We start from the raw sequence: 23,915 nt of genomic DNA on the forward strand, positions 1-23,915 counted from the left end.
AGAATAGGAAGAAATAAAGAAGGGCAACTCAGTATTAAAACTAAATGAATGATTTGTTCTTATATTTACCTTAAATACGTACTATTCTCATGGTTATAAAATTTGACAGATTATTTAGGCATATTATTTTTCCAAATCTGAGAACATTTTATTTTATGAAGTATGATGAATATGAAGGGAATTCACCAACAGAAAGGTATTCAATTTAATAAAGGAAAATTTTATAAGACATTGATTCTTCCTGAAGTACTCTTAGTGGATATATGTATAACGGTCTAGCTAGCTATACTAAACATGTCTATCTAGCTTACTAAACATATATCATTGAGGAAGTTACTTAAGTTTCTTCAAGCCCATACTTACATATATATCACAGAATAATCGTGTCAGGTATAAAAAATAATGTATGTGAGTCTTTTATCACAGTGCCCAGCATGTAAATAGTCACCACTAATGGTATTAATAATTACATATTACATTTAATTATGTTAAAATTAATTATAATTAGTAATTATGCAGACTTTAAGAAAATAAAACATTAATATATATTATAAAAGATATACTTTTGCCATTGCAAATTTTGAATTCATGTGTATATTTATTTATGTATGTGTATATTTTTAAAATCTCTTATGAACAGTGCTGTCAAAAATTATGTTTCCTTTTTAAAAGTATAACACTAGTGATTTATTTTTTTAATTTTTTTGTTTTAATTAGTTATACATGATAGTAAAATACATTTATGAACTTTGATATATCATACATAGATGGGATATAATTTCTCATTTTTCTGAGTGTACATATGCAGAATCATATTGGTCATGTAGTCACATATATACATACAGTAATAATTCTGTTTCATTCTACTATCTTTCCTACCTTCCATCCACTCCCTTTCCTTCCCATCACTTCCCTCTACCTAGCCTAAGGTAACACTATTCTTCACTGGTGCCCCCTGCCTTATTGTGAATTAGCATCCGCATATTAGAGAAAACATCAGGCCTTTGGTATTGTGGGATTGGCTTATTTCATTTAGCATGATATTCTCTAGCTTCAACCATTTACTGGAAAATGCCATAATTTTACTCTTCTTTAAAGTTGAGTATATTCCATTGAGTATATATACCACATTTTCTTTATCCATTCATCTATTGAGGGACACCTATGTTGGTTTCATAGTCTAGCTATTGTGAATTGAGCTGCTATAAACATTGATGTGGCTGTGTCACTGTAGTATGCTGATTTTAAGTCCTTTGGGTATAATCCAAGGAGTGGGATAGCTGGGTCAAATGGTGGTTCCATTCCCAGTTTTCTGAGGAATCTCCATACTGCTTTCTGTAGTGGTTGCACCAATTTGCAGTCCCACCAGCAATGTATGAGTGTACGTACCTTTTTCACCACATCCTCACCAACATTTATTGTTGCCTCTATTCTTGATGATTGCCATTCTGACTGGAGTGAGATGATTTGCATTTCTCTAATTGCTAGAGATGTTGAACACTTTTTTATATATTTGTTGATCAATTGTATTTCTTCTGTGAAGTGTCTGTTCAGTTCCTTAGCCGATTTATTGATTAGGTTATTTCTTTCTTTCTTTTTTTTTTTTTTTGGTATTAAGTTTTTTGAGTTCTTTATACATCCTAGAGATTAAAGCTTTATCGGAGGTTTATGTCATAAAGATTTTCTCCCAATCTGTAGGCTCTCCCCTCACTTTATTGTTTCCTTTGCTGAGAAGAAGCTTTTTAATTTGAATCCATCCCTTTTATTCTTGATTTTACTTCTTGCGCTTTGGGAGTCTTGTTAAGGAAGTCAGATCCTAGGCTGACATGGTGAATATTTGGGCCTATTTTTTCTTCTATTAGCTGCAGGGTCTCTGTTCTAGTGCATAAGTCTTTGATCCACTTTGAGTTGATTTATGTGCAGGGTGAGAGATAGAGGTTTAATTTCATTTTGCCACATATGGATTTCCAGTTTTGCCAGCACCATTTGTTGAAAAGGCTATCTTTTCTCCAGTGAATGTTTTTGGCACCTTTGTTTACTATGACATAACCATATTTATGTAGGTTTGTCTCTGTGTCCTCTATTCTGTATCATTGGTCTACAAGTCTATTTTGGTGCCAATACCATGCCTTTTTTATTACTGTAGCTGTGTAGTGTAGTTTAAGGTCTGGTATCATGATGCCTCCAGCTTCACTTTTCTTGCTAATGATTGCTTTAGCTATTCTAGGTCTCTTATTTTTCCCAAATAAATTTTTTGATTGCTTTTTCTACTTCTATGAAGAATGTCATTGAGATTTTAATAGGAATAGCATTAAATCTGTATAATGCTTTTGGTAGTATGGCCATTTTGACAATATTAATTCTGCCTATCCAGGAGCATGGGAGAGCTTTCCATCTTCTATTAAATTTCTTTCTTTAGTGTTGTGTAGTTTTCATTATAGAGGTCTTTTGTCTCTTTTATTAGATTGATTTCCCAGGGGTTTTTTTTGTTTGTTTGTTTGTTTTTGGTTTTGGTTTTTTTTGAGGCTATTGTGAATGGAATAGTTTTCCTAATTTCTCTTTCAGTAGATTCATCGCTGATGTATAGGAATGTGTTTGATTTATGGGTGTTGATTTTATATCCTGATTTATTTAAGAGAAGTTTTAGACCAAATGATATTGCTGGATATTCTCTGATGCTAAATTTTGGACTACTTTGTTTTTCAGTGTGTGCTTTTCATATTCATAATTTGTTACTCTTACTATATGCATTTCTAGAGCTTATACCAAATACTCTTTAAAATGTCCTGTTTTTACTGGTAATCATGGAATTGTATAAATACTTATGTATTTTAGAGTATAAATTAAAATATTAATATAAAGTTTGTCCCTTATCAACTATATGTTATAATATATTACAGTAAAACCATATGTTATAATTTTGACTCTCCCATCCATGTTTTTCTCTCATTACACTAAAAACTGCTGAGACTAAACAGTGTAGAGTGAGAAGTAGGAGGACTAGTTTAATCACAAGGTAACACATTTAGCTTGGCCAAATCTTATTTTTTTAACTGTACAAATAAGAGAAGCATACTAGATATCTGTATTTCCTAACTCCTTTCTAGTTTCAGATTCTCCTGAATTTTTCCTCTAGAATTGAAGATATATTTTGTCAATATCACTATTATATGTCTCATGTTGCAGGCATTAATTTATTCACAGCATTTTATAGTGCCTTGTCTTCCAGGAAACCTTTCCTAATTCATAGAGTAGGGGTCCTGGTAGGAATACAGATGATAACTGCATATCTTCGTGCTGCTCTGGGGCAGCAAATTGCCATATAACTGGTTTAACAGATATTTTTAGATCTTCAAAAATTATAATTGGGTGGAAAAAACATTTTTCCCTTAATTCAATTTACTATTTATATCCATTTGTTAGGAAACTCAAAATTTTAAATCCACATAATAATTTTATTTTGAATAAACATTGAAACTATAAGGTATACAATTCTGCCCATGTATTGATAAAATATATTAGACAATGGTTGATTCTAGTAAACAGTAGCATAACTCAAATTCTGTGAACTCTATCTGAACTTATGTCTAAATCACTTGATAACCAAGGTTTAAGTTTAACCTAAATTTCTCTGAGATCAGGAAACTCATCTCTGAATTACTATTATATCTCTATGTTCTAACCTGGAATATTAAACATCTGATAATTTTTAAATGAAATATACTAAAATTTTACATTTTACTTAGGTATATGATGTGATATACAAAAAATAACAAAACATAAAATATTTACTTGTCAAATATCTATATACGTAATTAGACAATATAATTTACATTTGTAAATTTAGCATCATATGTAATTGTGTAATTCTTATGTCTATAGTATCTTTGTTGCAATGTCAATTATCAATAAGTTCTTTTAATTCACTTTGTATTTTAATAGGTAATAAAGTCAGTGTAAAGGGATATGTTGGAAAAAGCCAATATATTCTAAGTTATTGTTAAATTGTGTGAAACAATATATAGAAATTATAAACTTCAGAAATGGAGTACTTTTCATTATATCATCTGTAAATTTGAAATTTTTATTGACAGATGAGAATTGTTGACCAACATGGTACAGTTTTCATTCAGTTAGTCAGTATTTCATATGTAATGCTCTGCTATTAAAATATTTTAATATTCATCTGAATCAGTATTTGTACATTAATTTATTAGAATACTGTAGAATTATATTTATGGGCTAGTTAGCTATTTGGAACAATAAGAACCAATAAAAATTTTCGGGCTGGGGCTGTAGCTCAGTGGTAGAGTGCTTACCTAGCATGCATGAGGCTCTGGGCTCAATCCCTGGTACCACATAAAAATAAACAAATAAAATAAAGTTATTGTGTCCATCTACAACTATAAAAATATTTTTAAAAAAACAAGAACCAATAAAAATTTTCTTCAGAGTTAAAAACATTTCATTCACAGCATTTTGAAGATGTATTTTTTTGTGGAAGCATGTGATACTAAAATTAGTATTTTAGTAATTACTTTAAAAAATATTTAGTAGTTCTCTAGCATTGATTACAAAGGGAATACTATTTATTTATAATAGAAAGTATTACAAATGCAATTTCAAATAAATTTAGCAACTAAAATTAAGTTCTCTGAGTACTTATAATTCATGGGTTATAATGCAGATATGAATACATATTCCATATATATTACCTAAAGAAATATTTCCTTAAATTGATATTCTTTGTTTATGTCAGTAAAAATGTTAAAGCAAATTTCAAGTTAAAATAAATTATCACCAAAATTGTTCTAAAGCAGTGTTTTTTCAAATGTCTGTAAGACCTGTTAATTCTCAGTGCTTTATGTGGGAGATACAAAGGTCCTTGAATAAAATGCAAAATCATTTAATAAAAATATGTTAATAAGAATTCTCAAGGGTAATCCCCTTCAACACAAAGGTCATTTGTTTGACCAACCATACAGCTTAGAGAACCACTGAGAAAAAAGGGAGACTGGACTGGCCAGTTTGGATCAACAGAATCAACACTGAGAGTGTTGAATGATGGGTGTCACAGCCCAGTGGGCCTTTACCCCTCAGACATCCATGTATTAAAGGGGAAAAAATGTCAGAAGGTATCATACGGCCTTGATTAAATTCAACAGCCATTTCTAATCAAATCTTTAAAGTAAATGGAATTATTGAAACATAGTAAGACTAGTTCTCAAAACACAATAAGTACACAATAAGTAACAGAAATTCCAAAGTTCTTTTCATTAGAATTAGGAAAAAAGTAGTAATACTATCATTATTATTATTCATCATAGTTTTTTGAGGTCCTAGCTAATGCTATAAGATATGGAAATGAATTGGTTTATGTTTGGGGACAAAAAGAAACATAGTTGTCTTCTTTGTAGATGATTGATTGTCTACCCAGAAAATCCAAGAGATCAAAAAATTACTGTGATTAGTAAGAGCTTATGATATATATATATATATATACACACACACACACACACACATATACATATATATAATAGTGAATTTTACCTTCACGTCTCTCTATATAGCATCAACTAACTAACTATAAATAAATAGAAGGAATGCCAATGGCATAGAGAAAGGGGAACAGGGAAGTACTGGAAGCTAAAATGGAGCAAGTTCTATTCCATTCATGTATAATTATGTCAAAATGAACACCAATATTACCTATACTGATAGTATACTAATAAAAACATGTAAACAAGACATTTTGGTAAGACAAATGGATGTATGAAAAATATACAGAAATCAGTATTTCCAGAAAGTTAGAGTAAGATATCATCCTGTAATAAATATTCCTCCTTGTCCCAGGTGATCCTGTCCCACAACTCTTACTTGTTTAGGAAAATATCTCTGGAAAGAATCACACAGAGCAGTGTATATGATAAAGCCAAGCAGTGGGCATGGGTGGAGACCAGGTCTGTGAGATGAATGGTGGCATTCAGAAGGATCTGCTAAAGCAGTGAGACAATATTGCTACCTTCCTATAAGACAGCTACTACCCATTTGATCCTGACCTTTGTCCTTAATATTCTGATCAACTTTTTTTTCTGATCAAGTATTAACCTGATGCTTAACTTTATTACAGTTTCAAGCCCTTCTCCCGCTTTACCTTTCTCCCTCATTCCCTTTCCTTTCCTTCTTAGTCCTTTCCTTTTAATTTTCCTCTTCTTCCTTCTATTTCTTATTCTCTATTAAATAAACATTAGCCTATCTCATCATGATACAGAGTCAGATCTTAAAGTATTATGAGACCGTATTCTAATATAAAATGCTGATTTATTTTTATACCATATGATTGTTTTTACTACTAGTAGTGACTTATTATGTTTGAACTTACTATTTTGTAATAATTTGCATATTAGGCAGTATGGATTAATCAAATCTCATAGTTTTGTGGCCTTAGTTCTGAAATGTTAGTGGAAATAGTAATCACTGATCTATTTCATTTTATTGAAATTAAATAAAATTCAATCCCATTTTATTGGGATTAGATGAGTTAATTCATGTTTAATTGTTAAAATGGTGCCTTGTATTTAGAAGCTACTTAATAAATACTATATTTGCTATTAAAATTAAATGAAAATCAATTTAGCAAATAATGAGTGAATACCCACAAAGTGCCAGATGTTATCATGAGTAAAGGAACAGGCATATTTGTTGAACATCTTATATTGGTCAGGCTTGGGGGATGTAGTAATGAATAGAACAGAGTTCCTATTTTCTTAGTATTTATGATATTATTAAGATTGTTACTTATTAAAGTTATAGAGACTGGCTTTATAAATGTGACTGACCTTTAATATTTTGACCTGTTTTACATTTAGGACATCTTGTATTATGAGCAACTTAAGATGAATGTGATACAACATGACCTTTTGGTGGACAGTCTAATATATAAAGTAAGTAAAAATATGTATAGTTTTTTCCATTTCATTATCATTAAAAATTAAGAGTTTTTCATATGAATGGCAGGTACTAGGTGCAACGATATATGTTAAACTTGAAAAATAATTTTTAGTGCCAGGAACCTGTAATCACAGCTACTCAGGAGGCTGAGGCAGGAGGATTGCAAGTGCTAGGTGAGCCTGGGCAATTTAGTGAGACCTTGTCTCAAATAAATAGATAAATAATAATTTTAAGTTATCATTCTACCTATAAAATTAAGGTTGGCCTTCAAACCTAAAGTCTGAATTCAGTGTTTTCTTTTCATTTCCCTATGAATCTGTCCTCGTGATCCTTTCCTGGGCCTCCTGTTTTTTCATTAAGAAAAACAGATTTAAAAATTTAAGTTTTCTACACAAGCAACTGAAAAGAAAAACAGAGTATAATAATTTCATCATTTTTATCTCATGATTCTTTAGGGCCTACTTGTATGTCTCTTTGAACTGAAGTCTTTTTAAATTTGTTTTAGTTTCTAAATATATGGCCATATATATTTCAAGTTTTAGGGTAGGAATACTTTGAATGTTTGTCTTCAAGCATCTGTTAATCAACTTGTTGAGTCAAGTTGTAGATGCTTAATGCATAACATAGGATATGACTACTTCCGGATTAGTAATTTTACTATTTAAGAGACTTGGATTTTAAATTCATAATTTAAAATGTAGAGGAGATTCTTACTGCAGTTCTCATAAATGGGGAAGAAAAGATAACATGTTGAAGACCTTGAAATGTGTCTGAGTAGAACATGGCCAAGGGCAATAATAACAACTGTGATTATATGACTGCTTACTATTTGCCATATAGTGTACCAAACTTTTACCTAGACTATCATTTAATCCTGGCAACTACCATGAGAATAATAGGCACCAGCGTTTAGGCTGTCAGTGTTTTCCTTGGAGGTGAGGAGGACTCCCATTCTGCAATAATATGTCTTAAAAATCACAGAGTTTTAGGGGAAAATATAGTACACCATGCAAAACTTTTGCAGCTTTGTAATCAGAGTACTAATAAAAACAAACACTTAGGCAAAAGCTATTTAAAAACACAAAATAATAATAAAACAACTGCTAAAAGTAATAAAGCAAAAATAATAAAATAATGCAAATGGAAGTGGTGCACTGAATCCCTGGGGCTGCTGATAAAGTGGTTATGAGAAGTTCAGCAACTGAAAAATATACCAGGCTGGAGGTGCCTCTCTGAAGAGGGAGCCCCAGTGCAAATGTATATTTTATTTTTTAAAAAGAAGCTATGAAGGCCTATGCATGTAGCAGCTGCATTTTTAAAACTTATTAAAGCTTTATTACACTCCCTATAACAAAGACAAAGTTTTAAATTTAACTGAAAATAAAGTGGTAAAAGGAATGAATGGGACAAGGCAATTCTAAATACAAAATATCATCATTCTCTCAGTACACTAAGTTATTTTATTTTTTAAAAATATTTTAAAATTGTTGATGGACCTTTATTTTATTTGCTTATTTATATGTGGTGCTAGGAATCGAACCCAGTGCCTCACACATATGAGGCAAAGTGCTCTACCGCTGAGCCACAACTCCAGCCCCACTACACTAAGTTATTAAATGGTTCTGCCTTAATTGCTTTCTGTTTTCCCACAAAGTTGCCTTGTGTCCATATGTACAGTTTTCTAAAAGTTACTATGACCTGACAATTTGTACTAGGGTTTCTTAACTTTCCTTCAGTATCATATCCCCAAGGGAAAAAAATTATTTCTCTCTAATAAGAAAAATTAAATACTAGAGAGTCAGATTTTATTGGCTAGGGATGAGTTTGGGAGAATCACATTACCATTAAAACATGCAAAGATTTTTGGTCCTCAAGAACCAGTTAACTCAGTAAGAGGCAGTATCACCAGTGGTGCAGATGTGCAGTCTCTACCATTGCCTATATTGTCTTCCGACATAGAAGACCCACCCCATTCTTTCCCTTTGTTCTTTGGCTTTAAGTTTTTCCAGACTTGGTACACATTTACTACCTCCACAGCCACCCATGACTCATTTCATCCCTACCAATTGCTGATGTGCTCACCAGCCCAGTTTCATCTATATTATAATGGACTTCTGCAATATTTCTTTGTACTTCTTTCCATATTTTTGCTATGTATATTTTCTTGTCAGCAAGAATGTAGACTTTTAGGAGCTAAATATTGTCTTTTTTATTTCTTTGTGTTTTGATGTTTGTGTTCATCCCAACCAATCAATCAATACTTGTTGAATTGATTATATATTACTTAGGTCCAAAAGTATGGTGTGCTTTATATCTGGGGTTTTTTGATACAAGTTCGGGATCTGTATTTAAATATATGTACTGATGAAAAAATGAAAATTACTATAATTATAGGGGATTTGGGTTAACTTTTAAAATAGATTTCTGGGGGCCTGCTCTGTTTCTCATATTGTTCTGGGCATTTATCCATACTTTCTGAAGTAGCTAATGATGTCCCATGTACAGATATGAAGACCTAGGCTTGGAGTCCCTGACCAAAGTCATACAGCTAGAAGTAGTTGAACTGGATTTCAAATCTTTGTCAGATCTGTTGGAATATCCATTTTTTTAATGCATTACAATCCTTATTACACATATAGAGCACAATTTTTCATATCTCTATATATAAAGAATATCCATGTTCTTATACAAAGCAGCAGGTTCCAACTCACTGTACAAAATGTTCAGAGATATCTCGGGGGAAGTGGAGATGTTTTGGTTTACTTTTCTGGGCTTTTGTTTATTTGTTATTGGGGAAGGATACCTGCTGCAACATGTAATTTCTGTTAATTTTTATTTATTTGTCATTTATTCTTCAAATATGTATTGGGTACTACTGTGTGGATGGTACTGTGGTGATGCTAAGTATATAAAAATCAAGGAGAGCAGAAATTTATAAAGTGGTCTCAGGTCAGGAAGTGAGAATAGAGTTATATTTAAAGGAAGGAACTAATACTTGACTCAGAAGAAGTCAGTGACTAGCTCTTAGAAGATGAGTTTATGAAAAGTCAATATTAGGTTCCTAGGGACAAATGGTGATTGGCAAATGAATATTTACAAAGGCCAGAAAATATTTGGTATTTTGAGGGAATGGCAAGTATGTATATTTGAATTATGAGATTAAAGCAGAAATTTGGGACCAGTTAATTTTGGTTGCTTCTAGATGCTATGATTGTATCTACTTTTCAAGTTTTATGACACCTAAATATTAAAGGGATATAAAATTGAAATAAATAATAAAGTTACTAATTGAACCTTAAAAATGTAAGGAAGTAGTGATCAAATAATGTATCATATATCTTAGTCAAGTAAATATGTAACAGTGATAAAATCTAATTGAGAAGTTTATAATCTTACATAAAGGAATAGATTCATTGCATCATTGTTTCTAAATAATTTCTAAATAATTGTGCTTTAGGACTATAGACATTCATCTGGGTTCTTTTCAGAAAGCAGTCTTTATTTTAGTCAGCCTTTTTGCTGCTATGACCAAAAGACCTAACAAGAACAATTAGAGGAGGAAAAGTTTATTTGGGGCTCATAGTTTTGAAGGTCTGAGTCCATACATGGCTGACTCCATTCTTTGGGGCCCAAGGTAAAGCAGAACATCATGGTAGAAAAGTGTGGGGGAGGTATGTGGCTTAGGATATGATGATCAGGAAGCAGAGAGAGAGCTCTCCTCACCACAACAAAATATAAACTTCAAAGGCAAGTCCCCAATGACCTGCTCCTCTAGTCACACCCCACCTGCTTTCAGTTACCTGAAGGGGATTAATTCATTGATTGAGTTAAGACTCTCATAAATCAATCATGTCACCTCTAAACCTTCTTACATTGTCTCATACATGAACTTTTGGGGTCCGTGTAATATCTAAACAATAACATATTCTTTACTTTTTATCATAGGATGTAAAGTTGACAGCAAGCAATGATGATTATTATTTTGTATTTGAAGATTATTTATATCAGGTAAGTTTAAAATTTTAAATATGTAATTCTTTGTTTTAGGTTTTCTGAATCATTATACTTTAAGAGTTATCTCTATTGTTAACTAAATCCTTCTAAAATCAAAATCATGTTTATCATATTACATGTTCTAAAGTTGAGATAAAGTTAATTTTTGCCCTTACAGTGGAATGGGGTGGGAAAATAAAAGTTCCTCAATGAATTTTTAGACTGTTCCTTTTAGTCACATACACTACAATCAGAGGTAAGTTTTCTATCTTTGTTGTTGACAGCAATTTTTAAATTGTATTCATATTTAATCCATCCAAATAAGTTTAGAGAAAGTATTTACATGATACTTTTTATTAAAAATATTGAGTAAATATTTTGAAATCAATGTGTAGTGTCATGATTATTCTTTGGCAATTTCATATGCTGATACTGTGGATTTGGATCCTTCCCTGGGTCTTTTTCATATCTACTAAGATAAAATAATTTATCATAAGTAGAAAATAAGTAATTCACATAGAATTACCTAGATAATGTTCTTTTTAGATAAAGATTACACATACATATTGATTTTGAATGAATGACAATATAAATGTCATCAAGGAAATGTATAGATTCCATATAATAATTTCTTCTTGATTAAGCGTAAATCAGTCCCAGCTGTTTGGATGAACAAGTGTTTTCTTTGATAATGGTGTTGGTGGTTTATATATATTTTAAAGGAAAGATAAAGTTAAATAAGAATATCTCAAACAGGCTTAATTAATCATACATTCTAAGAGCTTAAGTGTAAAACTTTATAAAATTAAATTTTGAAATAACTATAGAAACAATTTCAAGATTTTGTAATTTCAAATGTAAAAAAATAGTAAAGATTTAAAATTCTATTCTTTAATATAAAATTGGATATTAATTAAGAGTTGGGAAATCTAAAAATAAAAGTTGGAAAGTTTACTTGCTTATATAGCTAATATGTAGCACTGTGTCTAGTTCTTGGTACCCAGTAAATTTTTGAATGTCTAAAGTTAGCATCATTTATATAATACTACTAGTTTATTGATAGCTCTGTTCTTTGGAAATGTTGAATAGAAATTATCAGTTCTGCAATGGTGGCATGAGTAGATCCACAGAACTATCCCCAGTAGACAAAACATAGCTAGTGAAAACTATTTAAGAAGAAAAATAAAAGTCTCTGGAAACTGTCCCAAGATTATACAACAAGTCAGTAAGAAGCGTTTATTCAAAAAAAGCTACTAAATTCTAGTGAAAACCACTTGTGGCACATGAGACCTACTTTTGGCCTCCCCTCACCCTCTGATCAAAATGACAGCTTCAGTTCTGAGTATGGCCAAAAAGATCGGGCTTCCCACTCCCTCCAGTTCCTAGTCAAGAGCTACAGTATCTCCACATGAGTGGCAGATAGCCACTCTTCCCCCTCAGTTCTGTGTTAACAGATGGTTGAATCCAGAAGAAGTGCTACCTAGAAGTTGGGGGCTCCCTTCCCACAGGGCAGAGATCTCCTCAAGAGCTCTACCTCCTCTTAGCAGGCCAAGACTACTAAGAGCTTGAATGCCCATCCCAGCTTGCCTGTAGAGTGGAGGTTCTATGGGAGAGGTGAGTGGAGAAGACCAGAGGTTGTTTCCTTAACCAGTGTCTGTTCTCAGAAAGTAGAAGTGTCATGCCAAGAGAAGTCGGTCAATGTCCCCATCCCAGCTCTAGAGCAATGACTCCGAGATTTTGTTTGGAGGGGAAAAGGGAGCCTTGACAACAGGACCTTTGAGACTCTCCTCAAAGAAATGAGTTTATACGGAGTGTGATAAAGTTCCAACCCAGTGAGTCTAAAGTACTAGAGATTTTAATGATAGGCAATTAATAGGAGGCTCTTAACTCCAAGAGAGTGTCAACTAAACCATAAGTAGCTAGTGTACCAAAGAGAACTAGAGAGACAGTTACAACAAGTCCCAGTGGGATAGGAACAAACCTTAAAGACAAGTTTCAAAAATGACTTCTGCAAAGGGGTTCAAACTTAATTGAATCAGACTGTAAATTATGACATGATATATATAGTCTGTGGCTAATCTGCTTCAGAGAATGAATAGAAAGGGTGTAAATTTTTTGTTAAGTTTGTCACTTTTGGTAATTGTAGTGGAGAGGATTGCCAGTTTGAAGTGACAACTACAAACCCTCTTTGGTGGTACTGAAAGGGGCTTGCCAAGTAACAAATCAGCCTCATTTGGTGGAAAAGTTACTGAGGTTATCTATTTTATTTTATTTTTTATACTAAAATAACCCAGGGGTGCTTTACCACTAAGCCACATCCCAGCCCTCCTTTTTCTTTATTTTGTTATTGTTAAGACAGAATCTCACTAAATTGCTGAGACCAGCCTCAAACTTGCAGTCTTCCTGCCTTAGCTTCCCAAGTTACTGGGATTGAGAGCATTTGTTTTAAATGAGAATAGTAAGAATTTGTCCAAATAGTGTCAGGAATATCCTTAAAGGGATGTTTATTTTTGTTTCTTCCACATATTAGTGACATATATGTAAGTTCTAAGAAAACTTACTGAGGACTGAGTCAGACAACAGAATTATTTATAAACAGTGGTTCTGAGAAAAAGCACAATGATCATCAGTAAATATTTTGTGATCCTTACATTATATATAAATGATACTAGATCCTTACATTATATATAAATGATACTACCTCTGATAGATGCATATGCTAGCTAGGGAGGCAGGACATGAATACAAAATGCTTGGAAATTGTTTTAAAGTGTTGTGTAAAGCATTAGTATTAAATTAGTGTAGTAAGTAATATAGGAGTGTACTTTAACCTTTTTCATTTTATCAATATTTTGGTCCAAATTATATTATTTTTAAACATTAAATAATTTCTTCAGTTATGTTTCAAGGATTCTGCTGATTTTAGACTTTGGAAATGATACTAAATAAGCCTTTTTAAGTGTTCAATATAATAATTTTTAGTCACAATGTTCTGCATATCCCTAAAATCATCTTGCATAGCTGAAATGTTGAACCCATTCAATAACAATTCCCCATCCTTCCTCCCTTCCAACCCCAGAAAACCACCATTTTTTTCAACTATTTTAGATACCTCCTATAAATTGAATCATATCATATTTTTTCCACTGTGAGATGTTTATTTCAATTGACATATCATTCTCCAGGTTCATCCATGTTGTCTTAAATGGCAGGATTTCCTTCTTTTTAAAAGTTGAATAATATTCTCTTATATATATGTATTACATTTTCTTTGTCCATTCATCTGTAGAAATAAGCTTTAATGCAGATAAAGATCCCAGTTACTTAACAGAAGGATTGTTACAACAAACCCCTAAATTTCTCTTTGGGAAGATTATGCAAAAGTAAATTTTCCTCACATGGACTTCTATTGTGATATTTTTTAATTATTTATTTTACTTGGTCTGAATTATTACTAGTTCATTTTAACTAATATATGTAATTGTATGCATTAAAATTGAGTTCTGTTTTTTGTCTTGGAAACAAAATCTACATTTATAGATATATGTGTCTGTTTATGTCAGAAGAAAGCTTCTCATCTTTCATTACAGGCTTTCTTTTGGCAGAGCTTTGTAGCAACACAACTGCTCTGGGAAAATTAATGATAATGGAGCAATTTAGTGTTTCTGACTAGATTCTGGACCCCCTATCCCTTCCAGCTGCTACCCATTTATTGGATTTTGTGACTAGACTACAAAATTAGTTGGCATGTGGCATTGCTGTGTCCACATACAGATGAGAAAACCTCTGGTAATCCCTTTTTAAAGAAAATATGGGCCCATGTTACTAGGATACACAGAAACTGCTCCTAAGTGCCTCATGTTAATGTTACTTAGATTTTGTAGGCAAAAAGCACTGAATTTTATAGAAATCATGCTTTAAGTAATAAGTCAGCTTTTTAGTATTGCAAACTTTAGTCAGTTTTTGTTTTGCATGAAATTCTTAAAAATACTTAGAGATTTTGATAGTTTTAAATTATGTCAGAGTTTCAAAAGATACCTTTTATTCAACAGAAGTAAATTGGGTAGTTGACAGTACCAGTTTCCAGTACTGGATGGCATTATTACACCTATATAAGTTAACATGTTGTCCAAAAAGTATAAAATATTGATAGAAAATAACTCATATAATAAATGAAAAACATGGAGACTGACTCTTTGTGTAGTACACCCAAGCCTCCCTCAAATGCTTGCTCATCTAGCATATACTTAGTAGCAGAACTGAGGAGTTTGCCATATTTACAGATGCTTTTATGCCACTGATTGGAGGTTAAGAAAGATTTCCAGGGCTGGGGTTGTGGCTCAGTGGAAAAGCACTTGCCTCACATTCATGGGCATTGGGTTTGATCCTCAGCACTACATAAATAAATGAAAAAGATATTGTATCCATCTACAACTAGAAATTAAAGTTTCCAGTGCAATTAGATATCTTTTATTCGTGTATCTATTTAGTCAAATTATTAAGTGTTTACTCTGATACAGCTTCTGTGGTAGCCAAAAATATATTAAGTCACATCTTAGTGGAAAATGAGAGAAAAGACACAGTTATAAATTGATAAGTATATGAATAAAGATTTCTACTCAGTTCTAACCAAGTACAATTAAAATTCTAGGAGTCATGCAGAATTGAGTGGTGTCTGCAGAATAGAAATGTTTTAGGAAATGTTTAGTTTTTAAAGTTAAAGAATTAGGAGAAGGATGGGGAAAGCAAAAATAAATATGAATCAAGAATATGCTGTGTTTGGTGAGGAGAGAGTAGCTTAGTATGGCAGTGAATAGCTCCAGCAGTTCAGGTTAGAGTTCACGAGCACCTGACACAGAGCAAGATCTCTATGAATAGATAGGAGAGAACAAATGTGACACACATGTCAACAGCATGATCTGGCATTCCAATCACTTCTTGAATATGTGTTCAACTCCCTTGCCCTTCTCCCTCGTTTTAGAAGAAATTATCTGACAAAGCCTTAACCCTGGATAAATAGAGCTCCCCATCAATTCTGTAGCTACATCGTGATTTTGATTGTGGCTACACATGGAACCATGCTAACTAGTTTTACTTTAATTTCATGACCACTAACTTTAAGAGTCCATACTTCTGCCTGCCAAATCTACCTCATTCTCTTAGTCCATTCACACATCCACTCTCTAGATGACTTTGAGTACCTTCAACCTCTTCAAATCTCCTCTTTCTCTCAGCTGATTGACTTTGATTTCTGCTTCTCAAAGAATATTTATAGGCTATCAGAAGAGAATTTCCATATGTTTTCACTCCACACATACTCCACTTACATGCACCTGCAATTTTATACCCAGTTTTCCCTTACTCTTTTAATGGATCAACTGACCTTGCTTTTATATAGTATAGGGGCCATTACTGCATCTGGATTCTGAAACTCATCTTCCCGTGCTACTCAGAGGCATGCAGTCCCCCCCCCCAACCCCCCTCCATTTTTCCTTTTCTTGGAAGAATGAAAGTGGGGAGAGGTTGTTCCCTTAAATTCACTGAAAGTCGCTTCAGCCAAAGGGGAAGGGTTTGGGACACTTGGAGGAGGCACAACAAATAATTTCTGCTTCCCCTCCATTCCTGCCCTCTGCCTGTCTGTGCCTCTCTGATCAGAAGCAGCAATCAACAATCCGAGTATAGATACCCATTATTTGGAGGACAGGGTGCTTTTCCCCCTACCTTGGGTTCTTTATGCAGCTCCTGGATACATGCATGTCTACCTGCCAAGGGGCTTGGTTTGAGGGTGGGTAGATGCTACTGTACTAAGAGCTGAAATTGACCAGTGGAAACCACAGTTTACTATTCAGGTCCTCCCTCAAAAGTTGTAAGACTTCAATAGACTCTGGAGTTCTCAAATAGTTACATCAGACATATTCTGCCAGTACAATTGTTGTCTAAGTGGAAAGATAGATTCCTGGTATTTTCTACTTCAACTTCATAGATTTCACCACCTCTGGCATCATCACCTTAAAGTAACCAATATTCTCCTTAGAGCAATCCCAACTCTGTAACCCATTCTTACAACAGCCCTGCATGGTAACTTTATTCCTTTTTTACGGATGAAGAAGCAGAGGCTCAAGAGCCCAAGCTCATACAGCTACCAGAACCCTAAGCCAGATCTGTCAATTTTCAAAGCCCAGTAAGCTACATGGCTCTTTTATGTATGAAAATTAAATTAGGACAGAATGTTTTAAAAAGCCGTCTTTGAAATTTTATCATTTGAAATTCTCCAAATTCGTTTGTAGGAAAATGTAAGAGCATCACAAATGAAAATAAGTATATAGTAATTGGATGTTAAAGTGATTGTCCAGTTGATATCTGCCATTTCCTATCTACTTTGTATGATGTAAATAACCTATTTCTCAGAATTATTTATATCACTTACCATAAATGTATTTTCTACAAATAAAGGAAAATTTAGGCCAAGTAAAACTTTTGTAGTTGTATGTAGACATTTTAGATATGATCTGCTATAGCAACCATAAATTCACATTTATAAGTCCAGTCTCTTGAAACTCCCATAAATAAAGTAAATCATTACCCTGTATAACCTCACTCAGGTAAAATTTAATTTTTCTTAATTTGTAAGTAATCAGTTAAATTTTCAACTCAATTTTAAATCATCATCATATAATCACATATTCTAGCAAATTTATAATTGTATTGTCATTTCCTTACACATACAGACATTAGAATCTCAAAAAGTAACAATTCAAGTTAGAATAGGAGCTGGCAGCTCTCTCCTTGTGTCCCAGGTTTTCACATTAGCCCATACTGTCTAACATACCACCTCTGGCATCGTCACCTTAAAGTAACCAATATTCTCCTTAGAGCAGTCCTAACTATCTTGTCTTCTCTACGACATCAGGGACTCGAGAGGGATATATTTAAGCACAGAGCTCCTTCTAAAAGTACCGTGCTACCTACACTCTGCTAAACTAAGGGAAAATTAATATGAACACTTTATTAGGAATTATTTTCCCTGTAAGACAATAGTAGAAAGAAATTTGTTAAGTATATATTTTTACATTACTTGTATTTTTTACTTTACTTGTATTCATTTATTTTGCATTAACTTATTGGGTATTAGCTTATTATTGATGTTATAATAAATAACCACAAATTTCATGGTTTAATACAATTATATTATCCATAGTTCTAAAGTTCAGAAATCTAAAATGGGTTTCACTGGCCTATAGTCACGTGACCGTACAGGTACTTGCAGGCTGTGTTGCTTCTGGAAGTTCTGAAAAAGTATGCATTTATTTGCTTTGTCCAGCTTCTAGAATGCAATAAATGAAACTGCATTCCTTGTCATGTGGCCCCTTTCTTCATTTTCAAATCCAGCAGATAGCATCTTGAAATCTGACTCTGGCTTGTTGCCTCTCTCACTTAAAAGATCCTGTGATTATATTGACCTCAGCCAGATAATCCTGTATAGTATTCCCATGTAAAGATTGCTAATTTAAATCTCTTTTGTTATACAAGGTAACATATCCATCGTTTCCAGGGATTTGGATGTGGTCATTTTTGGAGGGCATTGTTCTGCCTACCACAGTGGTCCATAAAGGTCTGGCAAGAGTAGAGTCAATATTATTTACTGATTCAATAACATTTTATGGATCTAGAATTTTTTTAAAAAATTGGAAGTGGATTAATATCTAAGCATAATAGAAAGTATAGTAGATTTGAGCATACAAAAATTAAAAACATCTCTGTGTCAAAATAATTAACATTATTTGAGCAAAACCATTTTCAAAATAAAATTAGACTTAGGGCTGGGGGTATATGTAGTTCAGTGGTAGAACTTGTGCTTAGCATGAGCAAAGCCCTGAGTTCAGTCCTCAGTACTGCCTCCCATACACCACACACACACACACACACACACACACACACACTGTATATAATTAGACTTAAACCAAAGATCCTTATATACACAAAATTTAAATCAAGTTAAAAAACATTTAAATGAATTAAAAATGGATCAAAAAATAACAAAGCAAATTCAACTCATTATTTTTGTAAGTGTGTTGAATACCTTTCTGTTCACAAATTAAATTAAAGCAATATATGATTATATGCCATTTTTTATCCATGAAATGATGATAATCTGTTTTAATGAAAGAAAAAAGTATCCTATCTTACTACTAGATGTGTTAATAAATAAGAAATTAGAAAAATTCCTACCTTGACAATGAATTTTTAAAGTTTTAAATATTAAATGCCTGAAGCAGGGCTGGGGATCTAGCTCAGTGGTAGAGCACTTGCCTAGCATGAGTGAGGCTCTGGGTTCAATCCCCAGTAGCAATACACACACCATGCAAAGTACATAATGCCTAAAGTATTTGACCAGACAGTCCAGTTTTAGAAAGTTAACTAAAGGTGTACATAAAGAGCTCTAAGGAAGTTCACTGCAGCATTGCTTATAACTGGGAAATGGAAAACAAGATGGGCTAGATGAATTATTGTTAATACATAAGTGGAATATTCTGCAACATAAAAATTTTATACCCAACCTAGGTGTCCTTCAATAGATAAATGGATAAAGAAAATGTGGTGTGTATATTCAAGGGAATATTTCTCAGCTTTAGGGAGAAATGAAATTATGGCATTTGCCAGTAAATGGATGGAATTGGAGAGTATCATGTGAAGCGAAATAAGCCAATCCCCCAAACCCAAAGGCTGAATGTTTTCTTTAATATGTGGATGCTAATTCACAATAAGGCAGGGGGCACTAGAGAATAATAGTGTTACCTTAGATTGGGTAGAGGGAAGTGAAGGGAGGGCGGGGAGGGTATGTGGGGATAGGAAAGATATTTGTATTTGGGGTAAAAATGAGAGTTCATAACCCACTTGAATCTAAAGTATGAAATATGGTATGTCAAGAGCTTTGTAATGTTTTGAACAACCAATAAAAAAAAGAATTTCATAGCCTTAAAAAAAAAGAAACAAATACTATTACTTTATGTATGTATGTATGTGTGTATATATATATATGACTGCATGACCAGTATGATTCTACAACATTTACACTCAGAAAAATGAGAAATTATATCCCATATATGTATGATATATCAAAGTACATAAATGCATTCTACTATCATGTATAACTAATTAAAACAAAAAATTAAAAAGGTAAAAGAATATAGAAAATATTTATAACATTGAGGGAAAATAGGTTATAGAACTATATGCATAATCCTTTTTTAAAAAAATTGTACATGTGTATATAAAAATAGGTGATAATGACTACGGCATTCCAGGCCTTACATCTACATATTACCAGTAGTGGAATTATGGATGTTTTCTTACTCTTTGATTATCTGCCTTTTTCATTTTTATCATATACGTGTATCACTTCTGTAGTCTTTTAAAACAATAAAATCAGTGGCAATAGTTGTTACACATTTTAACATTGAACCTGACTAATATCCAATTTCCACATCTATCCTTTTAGAAAAACTGCCTGTTTTCTTGTGTTTTAGACACAAAGTGTTTCCTTCTCCATTCACTCTGCTACAAGTTCAGCCCTGACTCTATGCCCCTATTTTGCCCTTTTCAGTCATCCTGAATTCTTTTTTTGGTATTATCTTTTAGAATCCCAGGACCCAGATTTCTTGTCACTGGTCATCTTCCTGGGGATTGGACTCCTGGCCCAAAATTTCAGGCTACTGTCAGATGGCATCCAGTTTATTCTAATGTGCATCCTTGATTCTGATTCTGCTGTACTGATTTTTATCTCCAGATAGAGTTGCCACATTCTACCTGATGATTAGGACTACCAACTTCTATTCTGTATTGGGAAACCACTGCTGCCATTCCTTCTAAACACCATGAGTTTCTTTCCCTCCATCCCTGATAAGGCCAACTATCTGCAGCATCTCAGCAGTGACTCTATTTCTAGTTTTCTGCATTTCCCAAATTGTTCTGACACTATGGTTACCTGGTCTACCGTATATATTACTCATCTGTTAAATTTCTTCTAGGTGTTTCTCATTTCCAGATGAACAAGAAAAGAATCAACTGGTAGCTAGCAACTTATATTTTCTAATATTCTTCAAACTTTAGTGGCAAACTGAGAAATCTTTGGAAGAACTTTGGCTATCTATACTTGGCATCTCATTGTTAACATTTAATATAGGTAAATCAACAGAGGGCACTCTTCCCATTGCAAGATACTAAGCTTGAAGGATTCCACCTTAATGCCTCCCAATAATAATAATGAATTATCTGACTTTATAACAGTGCCTAATTGCTTATTTTTTTCCAATGTTATATCCAGGTATTACTTTGTTTTTCCCGGGATACATCAGTATTGGGTCACTTTGCATACAACAGTGCTTCACCACCAAAATCATACATAAGAGGTAATATTTTGGTAATATTAAGGAGTTTTATTTAAGACTTACAGAATCATGCCAAGAATGTTTATTTCATAGCTTATATTGGTTTTGCCAATTTTTAATTGTAAATTACTTTTTTCTCAATTGATGTTAACTGTCTTTTTCATTCTCACTTAAATCAATACAACGTATCACAGGTCCCGGAAGCAGCATTTCAGGGACTTTCTCACTACAGAAGACATTTTGCCTTCTCAATTTTCTCCAGTATTGCTATTTTTGTTGTATCTGTTGACTTTTCCTAACTATGGGTTTATCACATAGATTTGCTTTTTGAATTTTTTTAACTTTCTATATTCCTTCTTTCAAAATGCCTTTTAAAGTAACATGTGTTATTAGCGCTCTAATTCCTATTTTAGTAACTCTCTTTATCACTAATTGCTTATAATATATCATCATATCAAGATCTTGAAAACTGAACTAATTTCAGCTGACAGCCCTTCTCAACTCCTTTTTATTAAGTGATGAATAGCCAGCACAGAAAGCTCATTGCCCTATTGTATATGGTTTCTCTGTGTTTCCTTGAAGAATGAAACTATTTCTCCTGTGTTTCCTCAGTCTGACCTACCTGCCTGGTTGCTCCAACTCCTGCCTGCCCTAGGACATGCCACTTCATGTTGTGTTGGATTTGGGCTCCACATACCCTGGGGGTCTCTTAAATTTCCTTGTTTCTAAAATGAACTTACAGAATTTAATTACCCAATAGAATCACCTCTAGACACGGCTATGATTTCAAGTCCCTTCATTGGCTGATAGTCTTAAACTAGCTAACTTTGCTACCCTGATTATTCCACAATATGCCATATTCATTCTAGCCTCCATATGTTCCTTTATGTGGAAAGCGTTCCCTTCCCCAACTCAAAAATTTTCTGGGACTTTGAAGGATTTGCATATATCTCACCATGTCACCAAAATGTCATCAATTTCCCTTCCCTCTGAACTCTAAACACTTAAAACCTGCTTTTTAAAAAAAAGAAAGAAAAAGAAAAAAAGTTAGTAGAAATAATCTAAAATTTTGTCTATATTATAAACTATATGGTTGAGAAACTATATATCTGTATTTTTGTTTGCCTCTCAACATCTAGTGCAGTAATCAGTTTCCTTTTCATTATTCTATTCTCTCTTTACACAAAAATTAGTCCTTATTGTTTCTACTCTATCCTAAACTTCTCTTCTCATATTTCTTATTCTTTGTCTCCTCTCTGCCACTGTCCCTAACAAGAACAAGAAAAAAAATTTTTTTAATTAAAAACTTTTTTAAAAACCCAGCATAAGAATGAATTTTTTTTAATTTATTTTTTCTTTGCTACTGGGGATTGAACCTAGGGCCTCACACATGCTAAACAAGTATTCTATCACTTAGCTACATTTCCAGCCCCTTTTCTATTTTACTTCAAGAAGGGGTCTTGCTAAGTTGTCCAGGTTTGCCTTGAACTTGGAATCTTCCTGTCTCACCCTGCCAGGTACTTGGGATTACAGGTGTATTCCTTGCACCTGTCTGAATATCTTTTCAGTAGACTCAAAGGGGTTAGAAAAACAGTCAAGAAAAAAGCTACCTAAAGATATTCAGTGAAAGGTGGGACAAACTGAGAAACTTAAAAGCTTTGAGGGAAAGCTACTTTGTAAAACTCTTACAAACATTTGATTATAGTGAATATACTTTCTAGGACATTCTGATTTCAAATATTAGCCCCATTCTCTGGTCATAGAAAATATGACCACTGTACAGTTAAAGACACTTAACTTTTAGCTTTTCATCACATTCCATAAAAAATGTAAGCTAATGAGATATTGCAAAGCTTAGAACTTGCTTTAATGACTAGATTAGAATTATTTTGGGGGCTGGGGATGTGGCTCAAGCAGTAGCGCGCTCGCCTGGCATTCGTGCAGCCCGGGTTCGATCCTCAGCACCACATACAAACAAAGATGTTGTGTCCGCTGAAAAACTAAAAAATATATAAATATTAAAAAATTCTCTCTCTCTCTCTCTCTCTCTCTCTCTCTCTCTCTCTAAAAAAAGAATTATTTATATTTAGCAAAATAATGGTATGCTTATAGATTTTTTTCCCTTCTTACATGCTTAAGGAGTTTGGAAGCATTTGTTCTATTATTTATTTTGTATCACTTCCCTTGTACTGAAGTTTATATTATTGATTTTAATTAATGAAAGGGTTTGCTATTATCAAAACATTGGCAAATTTTTAAATTCCATAATATGAAATAAAATCAGACTATAGTATTCTTGAAAATTCCATTATTAGTATATTCACATAATAAGTTAATTTTTAAAATTGATTTAAATCATATTGAAACCCTCTATGGTTTTCTCTTACAGGAAAACTAGGATTAGAAGAATATGCCGTCTTTTATCCACCAAATGGTAAGAGTAATGCTATTGCTTCCTCTAGTGGGAAATACAAAAATTACAACTTCTATAAAATAGGAATGAGATTTTCTTATTCTCTGTCTTTAAATGGAAAATGATTTATCATCTAAATTAAGTCTCCATGGAATACATACTTCAGTGAA

General features: G+C 33.0%; 1 protein-coding gene across 3 annotated transcripts in view; it reads left to right on the plus strand.

The window, feature by feature from the left end:
- Tbc1d19 (TBC1 domain family member 19) overlaps window positions 1-23,915 on the plus strand; it is an 84,324-nt gene that overhangs the window by 27,195 nt on the left and 33,214 nt on the right. For all 3 annotated transcript variants that reach the window (XM_048784298.1, XM_015482015.2, XM_015482014.2), the window contains 4 exons: window positions 6,870-6,944; window positions 10,897-10,959; window positions 21,269-21,353; window positions 23,722-23,766. In XM_048784298.1, the coding sequence (XP_048640255.1) occupies window positions 6,870-6,944; window positions 10,897-10,959; window positions 21,269-21,353; window positions 23,722-23,766 (268 nt within the window). The remainder of the gene's footprint in view (window positions 1-6,869; window positions 6,945-10,896; window positions 10,960-21,268; window positions 21,354-23,721; window positions 23,767-23,915) is intronic.

Source organism: Marmota marmota, unplaced genomic scaffold, assembly GCF_001458135.2.
Source record: "Marmota marmota marmota unplaced genomic scaffold, marMar, whole genome shotgun sequence".
In the NCBI taxonomy this organism is placed as follows: domain Eukaryota; kingdom Metazoa; phylum Chordata; class Mammalia; order Rodentia; family Sciuridae; genus Marmota; species Marmota marmota.